Raw genomic sequence first — 10,914 nt, forward strand, 5'->3', positions numbered from 1 at the left:
CCCTCCAGGAACTCAGAGGAAATGGTGCACATCCCCCCAGAAGTCCCAGACACTCAGCCCTCCCCATGACTTGCGTGGGGCTTAGATCAACTAAGACCCAGGAGGGACCCTTGTAGGGGAAGGAGGGCGCCCACATTAAAAAGCTCAGGGAGGGATCATGGCCTCCTTGGACGCGTCTGGATCCTCTCTGAGTAGAGGGTATAGGACAAGGGCAGGGCTGTTATGAGAGGGATCAGGGACCCAAACAGCCGGACAAGGGTCAGCACTGGCCGATGCCGGGATGTGGAGCCTCCAAAAGCCTCATCGGGCTGAGCTGGCCGGGGACTGGGGACAGGGGATGGGTCCTCAGGAAGACCAGGAGGTGGCGAGAGGAGAAGGCCAGGTGCCGTCCTCAGCAGACACAAGCTGCTGCGCTAATACACTTTGCTGTCTTGCAGGCGGCTTGCCCGAGAGAAGCGGGTGGAAGGGCCCTTGGCTTTCTGATTCTAACTGCACTGGGCTCAGCTGCAGGGCAGCTTTGGGCTGGACACTCATGGCCAAAAGGAGGATTCTTCGCCTCTCAGGAGTGCTCGGGTCCCTCGCACCTGCCTTATGTAACCGCTCTCTCCGTTTTGATGAGGGAGTCACAGGCACACAGCCACTCCTGCTTTGGCTTGTGAGGAAGTAGCGAGCAGGTCCCACGAATACGCAACAGAGCGGGCAACAGGAAGCCTGGGTGACGGGGAGTGAGTGGGCAGAGCTGCGGCTGGGAGGCTGGGGGCCTTGGACAGGCAACAGCATCTCTGAGTGCAGGAGAAACCTCCTCTCCAATGCGCCTTCTCACTTCCCCACCATCCAGCTCACAGAGAAGCCCAGGTGGTCGAGCCCCAGGAAGGCATTTAGCCTGCCCAGGGACCCGAGCAGGGCTGCACTCTGAGCTCATCACAGCGTCAAAGTCTTGTATTTGTTCTTAAGGAAGGTTCCTGCTGGCATGGTCAGAAACACATTCTTACTCCTTGCCAAGGAAAGACAGAGGTTTGAGGTGAGTTAATGTCACAAATCTGGAAGGGCTGATTGTGGAAACAGAGCAGGATTTGAACCTCTTACGCACAGCAAGACAAACGCAATTTAGAATCACGACATGTGTTTCTTTTACAAACCCTAGGGCCAAGCTCCCAACCCTACCCCCCACCAACTATGTGTGGAGGTGTCCTGACCCTGAGGCCGGCCTGGGCTAGGCAGGTCGCACCTTCATCTCTGACACCTTGTAGCTGTAATTGTATCCTTTCCCTGACTTCCAGTTGATGCCATTTGCAAAGCTGTCATGAGCCCCCCTGAGGTAGCGACCATTCAGGTTTGATACATGGCAGGTTCTGTACCACCAAGCTCCCTGATACATCACAGCACAATTTCCGGTGTTAACGTCGTTGTCCTGGTCTTTGGTGGAGAAGGAGTGGTTGTTGTGGGATGTCAGGGAATCACCTGTGCAGGAGGAAATGTGAGCATCATTACAGGCAGTAACATCGTTATAGGCAGTATAAGTCTTTATACCTGAAGCCTGGCCTGGTGTGTCCTCCATGTATGGTTAATCAGGTTGTGCACTGCACAATCCAAGAAGTGCAATCCGTGACTCCAGTGAATACTACCCTGCTGTTGGCAGTGGTCTTGGCAATTTGTCTTTAGGTCTAGCCCTGCCACCGAATGTGCACTATTTTATTTCACAGAAGAACAGGAGGCAGGGGTCGGGATCATCATTCTCTACTCCAGATTCCACCATGGCAGACCCCTTCCAGCCACGCCCCACAGAGATATCAGTTGCTGTCGTGTGCATAGGTCCCTGCTCTGCAGACTTCCTTCCTACCGGATGTCCTTGCTGGGATTTCTGCAGTCATGCGCTGATGTGTCCCGTGACCCCCCACGCTACACAGAGCGCAGACATTAGTGTCTGCACGTAGAGACGGACAAACCGGCTCAGAGGTGAGGCCTCTTCCGCAAGGCCGCCAGGACACTGAGCACGCTCTCTCCACTTCCCAAACCCCCCTCAGAAGCCCAGGCCACACAACCCCCAAGCAGACACTCACCCGCACTGCCCTCCACAAAGGCCCCCAGGACCAGATTGTACTTCTCCTTCTCGTCGGCCACCTTGAATGATCTGTACTTAGCAAACTGGTGGTTGTCCTCAAAGTCCACCAGGTCTACACGGAGCTCGCTGGTTCCTGTTACAGGAAGGTTTCAGGGTCCCAGCAGAAGGACCCTCTACCTTTAGACATGGGAGCTGGGGATCTGGGGCAGAGCCTGGAAGGAGCTCTGGACTCCATGGAGGCAGAGGGCAGAGAGCACCGCAGCTTCCCCAGGGCCTATGTAGCTCTGACCCAGCAGGGTGAGCTGAGCAACAGGGCGAGACTCTTGACTCCCAAATCCTAGCGGATTAGAGGCAGAGCTGGGGTTGGGCCCAAACTCCACTATGGGGCCGCTGTGTCCTTCCTTCCCACTCTCAGGGTCTAAGATGCCAGTGGGGCCAAGACCAGAAGAGGCTTTCAGCCCAGAGCTCTACCCTCTCCTGTCCTGATGCCACCAGAGCCTGCGGCAGGGGACGCAGCCCTCGGAGGTCCCAGTGCCACCCTGAGTGTGCTCAGGGCCCGATCCCCTGTGGGCTAAGAGGCGCTTATGTTCCAGGCAGCCCAGGCTTAAGGGGTAGGGGGACCCCCATTCAGGGCCCCCTGACCCCCAAGCCCCAGCAGCGGCCCTACCCTGTGCGGTCAGGGCGTGGATGTTGTCGTTCCCCAGCCAGAACTCCCCCAGCCGACTGCCGAAGCCCCGCTTGTACGCGGCCCAGTCCCGGTAGAAGTCCACGGAGCCGTCCACCCTGCGCTGGAAAACCTGTGGAGAAGCCAGGGGACGGGAGTCAGGGGGACAGACCGATGTCCCACAGCACGGGGGACCCGCCCTCCAGAGGAGCAGCATTTGTAGTTGGCAGAGCATCACAGGCTGGGGTCCCCAGCACGCCCACCTGGTCTCCTCACAGACCCCACGGGATGAAGGAGGAAATGGAGGCTCAGAGAGGGGAGGCAACAAGCCCCAAGCCACACAGCAGGAGAGCACCAGGCCCCTCCCAGCCTCCCCCACGGCCTGGACTTTTACCCACGGGTCACCTCCCCCATCATCTCTGTCCCCGACCAGGGCAATAGAGAATTCCAGAGTGTGTTCTCCGGCCAGGTGTACAGCCTGGAATCCAGGTCTCCCAGGTTGACCGCCTCTGCCCAGGGTCCCTCAGCCCCACACTCACGGTCCAGCCCCCTCCATCCGTGTCCATGTCACAGAGCACAGTCAGGGGCCGGCAGTCAGGCAGGTAGATGGTGTGCCAGCCACTCAGAAAGTGCCCTCGGTCTAGCAGGTCCTTGCAGGTGTGTGGGCCTGAGAAGGGAACCCAGGGAGTGGCTGCAGGACGGGGGCCTTGGGCAGGGCAGGGGCAGTGGGAGGGAGGCCCAGGAGGGAGGAGCAGGGCCATAGGCGTCTGTATGAACAGAGCAGGACTCTGAGGCCTAGACAGGGACACGGCCCCCAGGGCCACGCAGCTGTGATGGCCACACCCTGTCGGCCTGACCCTCCCACCTCCCAGTGTCACCCCCACCTTCGGCTCCTGGGCACCCGGCCTTCTGGGGTACATTAGAAGATAGGAGAAAATTGCCATGGAATGTATGTAAGTTGTCTGGACAATATTTGTCACTTCCTTGAATAATTAGAGGACAAGGAAACGGGCAAGCAACCATTTTCTTTTGTTCCTATTTGTCACTTCATTCCGGCAGTGGCGTCGTATGACCCTGAACTTCCAGACAAGAACAGCCACAAGCTGTGGGGGAAAGTGGGGATGGCCAGTCACCTGTCAGGCACGGCTGGGGCTCCCCAGGTGCTCCTGTTCGTGGATGAGAGAGGACACACGTGTCACAGTTTGGAAATCAGAGCCCTTCACCCCCCACTGGTCCACGGACACTGCATGGAAAGTGGAGACCATTTTCTGGGCCTCCCCAGGAGGAGATGGTATGGGTCCAGTCAAGGAGTCCCTGACCCTGCTTCTGTTGACCAAATTTTTCTTTCCCTCGAGGGCTGTCTACACTGGCCCCTCCACCACATACACCCCTTTCGGAGGTCCCTGGGGAAGGAGACGCCACCATTCCAGAGACTGCTGAGGTCTCCACATGCCAAATAGAGGGAGCCTGGATCTTCACGGTTCTCCTGAGGTCCCAAGGCCTGCAAACAGCCCATCTTGGTGGACACGGTAATATGATGGGGGTAGGGTTGTTTGGGGTCTGGGCACCAACCCTGCATATTTTACGTTTAGACAGAACCCATGACTGAGCCTGGGGTTTGGTGAGTGTAGGGTGGTCTTATCCTGAGTAGGTCTGTGGGTAAAGGTGAGTGAGTAAAGGGAACTTCAATTTCCGACTGCATATTTCCCTGATTCTTCAAAATATTCCTCAAGAAAATATATCAGGAAATTCTTTGTTTTAAAGCAGGGAATTACTAGTAATTCTGTGTTTGGAGCTTGTTGGCATGGTTCTCCAAGCCATCTGGGGTTGATCCTGGTTTTCGAGCAGAGTCAGGAGGAGGGGACAAGACAGGGGCCTTGCGCTCCGGGGACAGAGGCCAGGACTGAGTGGGACTTAGACGAGTGAGCAGACACTCCCATCCCAAGACCATTTCCACTTTAGAGGAACAGGACTTGGCCTCAGACCCACCCTCAGGGCAGATGCTCCTGCATTGAAAACCTTCCCCTACCTGAGAACCTCTTCCCCCATACAGACAGCCCCCCACTAAGAACCCCTCCCCACACTGCAAGTCCCTCCCCCAATAATCAGAACCTCTGCCCCATCCCAGAATCTCTCCCCCATACTGACAGCTCCTCCCTCCATGCTGATAACACCTCCCCACAACCTGCCCACCGGGAACCCCTCCCCCAACACACACCCCAAGAACCTCTCCCTACACCCCCAAGAACCCCTCTTCCCACACTGAGAACCCAGCTCCCACACTGAGGACCCCACTCCCCCAAACTGAGACCCCCCACATACATTGAGAACCAGCTCCCACACTGAGGACCCCACTCCCGCAAACTGAGACCCCCCCACACACACATTGAGAACCAGCTCCCACACTGAGACCTCTGCCCTGGACTGAGCCCCAGGAGCCCTGCCTGGGCAGGCGTTGGCTCCCGTCGGAGGACAGCGTGGCAGCCCCAGAAGACCCGCCCACATTCCTCTGCAGCTGGGTCTGGAAGGGCCTCAAAGCCCCTCCTCACTCTTGTCCCCTCCTTACCCTTGGACCCAGGTGGTCCTGCCTTCCCAGGAGGTCCAGGGGGGCCGTGTTCTCCTGCAATTTCCAAAGACACTGCCTTGAGCAAAACTCCCCAGCCCAGGATCAGAGGGTCCACCCTGGAGCTGGCGGCTGTCATTTCCAATCATGACCATGACCCTGCTCGTGCTACGATGTGACTGTGGCCCCGCCCGGGCTTGCCCATCCTGCACCAGAAGGTTCTAGACCCAGGACCCAGGCCTCACAGGGCTCTCCTGTTCACTCAGGGGCCAGGAGCTGGAAATCCAGAAGCCATGGGTGGAATCCTGGCTCTTTTCTTTCCAAGTGTGAGAACAGAGGGAAATCCCTGGACTCTTTGAGCCCCAGTTTCCTCATCTGAGACAGGCGGAGAAGAGCGTCATGGCCTCCGGGTTGAGGTGGGAAGGCGGAGGGACATAGAACTTAGAAGTCGTGCCGGTGGCCGAGCAAAGCTGGAATTGGATCAAGGACTAGGAGACAGAGCTACAAAAGCGTGTCCAAATGTGAGCTCATGAAATAGTTAAGAAAGATGCTCCCTCCATTTCAGAACCTTGTTGGGCCCTAGAAGTCAGCTCTGCTCCTGGCTGTAGCAGGGACCGGACCCAGGCTCTCGATCCAGGAACCACGGGGGAGGGTGTTGCCCAATTCAGCATCTAATTTCAAAAAGAGCGAGAGCCAGTGCCCCCCGCCATGCCTGGCCTCCTGATCCAGCCCGCACCTACCTCTCTTTCCATTGGTGCCTGCCTCTCCCTTGGGCCCAGGGGCCCCGGGCAGCCCCGGGCAGCCTCGGAGAATGGTGAGCTTGTCAGAGCCCTCCAGGCCCACCACCTTCACCTCTGCAAAAAACACAGGCGGCCACTTAGTGTCACCTGGGCCTGAAGACTCCACTGAGCCACAGACACACCACTCAACTGAAAGGCACCTGGCACCTTGGTGACATCAGGACTGGGCAGATGGCTATAGCCACAGCCACCTCCCTCAGCTGGAGGGTCACCTGGAAGGGAGGTTTTCCTGCTCTGGTGGCCACTTGGTCTGTCCTCACCTCTTGGGCACTGGTCAGGCAGGAAGGTGATTTGGGGCAGAACCCTGGCCTTGGAGGCTACCCTGCCTGAAGGCAAACCTTACTTCCTCAGTACTGTGTGTCCTGAAACAAGTCCCTTAACCCCTCTGAGCCTCTGTTTCCTTACCTACCTAGGGGTGCAGGTTCATTTCAGCTCCTACCATTTAGGATAGCATCCTAATCTCGTCTGTTCTGTAATCAATATCGGGTGAGAAGGACAGGGAGCGAGGGCTACCATCGCGACTCCCACACCTGATTTTGGAACAGATCTGAGAACGGATGGGCTCCTGTGGGTCCACCTCGTTCCTCCACAGAGGGAGGCGTCCTTCAAGGACACAGAACAAGTTGGCGCAAAACTAGAACTGGAATGCAGCTTTGTTGTTTTCAATTAGATCACTCAAATTCAAGTTAGTGTGTTACGAAAATAACACGGGCTATTATTTGATCGTTTAGAAAGTCTACAAGTGTTTAAGGAAGACGATAAGGCCACCCTAACCCCACCACTCCACAACGAGCCACGAGGAGTTTCCAAGCGAATCTCTGCTGTTGCTGGCCTGTGTCGCACTTCACTCCACCGATGGCTTTTTGAATGCGATGCCAGCCACAGCACACCCCAGATCTCTGTCTCACATATATTCCAGAAATCCCGACACGGATCTCTGCAAGCATCGGGAGCGTCACAATTCCTGACCCTCCATCCCAGCCTCAGGTGGATGAAGTCAGGACCTGACTCCAGGACCTGCATTTTCAACCTGCCCTCCCATGCATTGAAGCCCATGCTTTGGCTTCGAAGTGTCCTCTTGGGAGCCCCGAAGGAGGTCCAGAACTCGTGGGGACAATGCCACCTTTATTGTGCCACATCAGGGACACCATGGGAAATGGCATCTCCAGAGCCCAGCAGGTGCTGGACGGAAAGGTCCCACAGTGCTGGTTGCTCATCCCCGCCTGACACCCTGTCTCTCCGTGATGGTGATCATGGCAGAATATCTGACTGGTGTCTGTCCAGCTGGCGCCACAAGCCCCACCTCCCCACACAACACCGTGACTGCGCTTTTTACGCTTAGAGGGGGGCATGTGGCCCAGGGAGGGTGGAAACCTGCCTCGGTTTCCATTATGGGAGGGCAAGCAGAGGAAGCCCCATTTCTGAGATGCCACATCCATTCAGGGCCTCTGCATTTGTTCCCATAAGATGAGGTGTGCAGAGCTGCTGTTTTGCTGGACGATGCACCACATGGCCTGGTGCAAGGCCTGGAAGCCAGGAAGCCACCAGTCACGAAGCTGCCAGCTTTCAGGGATGAGAAGTTTCCAACCAGAGGCCCTGGAGTGCCCTTACCTGGACAGGTGTCTGCCGCCTGGACAGCCCAGGCCAAGCCCAGGAAAGTGAGCAGCAGGGTGACAGGGCCCAGGACCCTCACAGCTCTGTCCAGCTCCATCTCTTCTGGTCTTTGCTTCAAGAGGTCCCTGAGCTCTTATAGGGCTGGAGGAGCCGGCCTCCCTCAGGCTCCAATTTCTCATCTTCCGAGTGACAGCCGCTTCCTCTCCGTGGGCTTGGTGACGCCAGCAGGAGGTGCGAGATCATCTCCAGGGCTGCTCCCTTCCCCCCCGCTCCTTGGGGATACCATGGGGACTCTCATCCCTGCAGGGGGACGGTCTCTTTCCAGGGAACAGGCTGACTTGCTTGTGGCCTTGCGCAAAGCCCAGGCCCATCCTCCCACCTTTGTTTGGCGGTGAGCAGATGACACCATGAGCTGAGAACGGGGAACAAGGAAGGTTTGCTAAAGACGTTCTTCTTCAAAGAGGTCTCTCGCCCTTATCCGAATACCTAGAGTCCTCGTGGCCAGAGCTGGTCATGGGCCACTGGTGTGGGCCTTACATAGTAACCCTCACCACGCCATGAGCAGACTTGGGACGTTCCTCAGGAGGCTTGGAAACTGCCACTATGAGGTCCAGGCAGGCTGCCAGGGTGAAAAGGAGAGGAAAATGCCTGTGTGTGTTCACCGTTTCCTGGGGCAGTATGTAGAGCACAGTGGCACACACACAGGAGGGAAAGGACAGAAGGGTGGGGAGCCTGGGGGACTATGACCCAGGTGCACGTCTGAGGGGGAGACCTTGAGGGTGAATGCAGGGGCTTAGCCTGTAGGGAGGATGAGAGGAGGCGAATTTCACTCCTAGGGCCCAGGGAACCGCCTGAGCCCTGAGGCCAGGCATCCCACCTGTAAGATGGCTGTGGACGTCAGTGGTTGTATTCGCCTTTTGGAGAAGAGCTGGCCTGAAGGTGCACTCTCGCCTGGGACTGAGCCAGGTTAGAGACAGTAGCAGGTAGGGCCCCAGAGGCCGTATACTTAAAGTCCCCAGAGACAGAACCGGCACTGCACCTCCCACTACCACCACCGCACCCTGCTACCTGCCGCCATAGGGATGCCGGGGTGCCTCCTTCCTTAGCAAGATCAGTAGAAGCCCAGCAAAGTCATGCAAGAAACAAAATCCCATTGGATATTCCTTTAATGCCCATGGAGATGTGTGGTCCTGAGATTATGACTAGTTAAGATCCCCCGCCTCGGGTTCCATGGTGTTTAGGGCAGACCTCTCAAGACTTAAGGCTATGCCAGATACAGATGAGGTCCAGGGATGAACCTGGGGAAGACACAGGCTCCATGGAGGTGCAGATATGGAACCTAGGAAGATGGTTTGGAAGCGTCTTCCTCAAAGTCCTGAAGTCACCTGCAGAGGAGCCAGGTCCCCGGAGCTGCCCGGTGAAACCCCAGCAGCCAAAATTTCAGGTCCTTAGGCAAGTTCCTTTACTGGATGCTATTTGTCCTTCTTAATAGAAGAATCTTTCAAGCCTGGATGACTTATAATTAAGTCTAGAAGGCTTTAAAAGCTCAAAGACATTATATTAACATTTTAGCGTTCAGAAATCTAAAAAATATGCTGTTTAAAGTACTCGTAATAATCAAGAGAATTTGGCCTATTGGAGTGGGTACAGGGTAACTTCAACAGAAAATGGTCACTTGAGTAATTGAATTGGCAGAGTGCATTTATGCAGAAACCTTACTGAATTCATATAAACTATTGAATCAGTTTATTAGAACTCTGAGTTTATCACATGGTGAATTTAAACGATTACATTTCTAACAGTTCATATTCAGAAGGAGTTTTTAAAGTTAGACAAGGTACTAAAGGATGAATGTGGGTATATTAAATGTATAAATGCAGTAACAATGTTCGAAGGTGTTTAGTTAGCTAAGTTAGGAAATGGACCAAGAATTATTCACAGGTTCCTTATAGGTGGTTATTAAAAGATAGAATAATAAGATTTATAAGTCACACTTTAAAAATGAAGGCAGAATGCAGCTTTTAAAGTGCAATTTTTTTTTTTTTTTTGAGATGGAGTTTCACTCTTGTTGCCCAGGCTGGAGTGCAATGGTGTGATCTCGGCTCACCACAACCTCCACCTCCCAGGTTCAAGCGATTCTCCTGCCTCAGCCTCCTGAGTAGCTGGGATTACAGGCATGCACCACCATGCCTGGCTACTTTTTGTATTTTTAACAGAGACGGGGTCTCTCCATGTTGGTCAGGCTGGTCTCGAACTCCCGACCTCAGGTGATCCACCCACCCTGGCCTCCCTAAGCATTGGGATTACAGGTGTGAGCCACCGTGCCCAGCCCTAAAGTATGTATGATTTTTAATAAATGGAAATAATTAAATTTGAATTCGTTTTAGAAAACAAAGGAAGACCTGAAAAGTCTTTGGTGAACTCAAAATTGCCCACAAATGATAACACACAAAAATCAAAGCCCTCACAGGCACCAGTATAAATGGTGGGGGGGGGGTGCTTCCAGGGATCATGTCACTCGTTACGGGCGAGGAGGCTGAGGCCCGGAGAAAGGTGGAAGGTCCCACAAGGGACATGGCCAGTCCATGGCTGAGCCGGCATCCAGCCCCAGCTCTTCAGGTCCCACCCCAGGGCCTTTTCTACCTCCCTGTATTAATCAGGATTATTTTAGAGGGATGGAACTAATAGGATAGGTATATATAAAGAGAAGTCTATTAAGTATTAAATTATAGGATCACAATAGGCTGTCTGCAAGCTGAGGAGCAAGGAAAGCCAATCTGAGTCTCAAAACTGAACAACTCGGAGTCTGATGTTCCAGGGCAGGAAGCATGCAGCACGGAAGAAAGATGTAGGCTGAGAGGCCAGGCCCATCTCACTTTTTCATGTTTTTCTGCCTGCTTTTTATTACTGGCAGCCGATGAGATGGTGCCCACCAGACTCAGGGTGGGTCTGCCTTCCCCAGCGCACGGACTCAAATGTTCATCTCCTTTGGCAACATCCTCTCAGAAACACTCAGGATCAGTACTTTGCATCTTTCAATCCAATCAAGTTGACACTCAGTAGTAACCATCACATCCCCCTTCCAGAAGTTTCCCTCCCACACAAGCTACCTCTGTGCCGGAGCCCAGGTCTTCACCCTCAGGTTGCCAGCTGTTGTAGGGCAGGTGATGCTGTGCACAGGAGACAGACCAGGCAGGCATGGATCCCGTCT

The 10,914-nt window shown here is 54.9% G+C and overlaps 1 protein-coding gene across 1 annotated transcript; it reads right to left on the bottom strand.

Moving 5' to 3' along the window:
- Nucleotides 1-1,106: 1,106 nt before the first annotated feature.
- LOC101010673 (ficolin-2) lies at nt 1,107-7,823 on the bottom strand. Its single transcript, XM_003911117.5, has 8 exons — nt 7,701-7,823; nt 6,030-6,143; nt 5,293-5,346; nt 3,860-3,892; nt 3,266-3,393; nt 2,730-2,859; nt 2,061-2,195; nt 1,107-1,461 (listed from the first exon to the last, which is right to left on the bottom strand). The coding sequence occupies exons 1-8, from the start codon at nt 7,798-7,800 to the stop codon at nt 1,214-1,216; spliced, it is 942 nt and encodes a 313-aa protein (XP_003911166.2). The 5' UTR covers nt 7,801-7,823; the 3' UTR covers nt 1,107-1,213.
- Between the last annotated feature and the right edge of the window lie 3,091 nt (nt 7,824-10,914).

This window comes from Papio anubis, chromosome 13 (genome assembly GCF_008728515.1).
Source record: "Papio anubis isolate 15944 chromosome 13, Panubis1.0, whole genome shotgun sequence".
Classification (NCBI taxonomy): domain Eukaryota; kingdom Metazoa; phylum Chordata; class Mammalia; order Primates; family Cercopithecidae; genus Papio; species Papio anubis.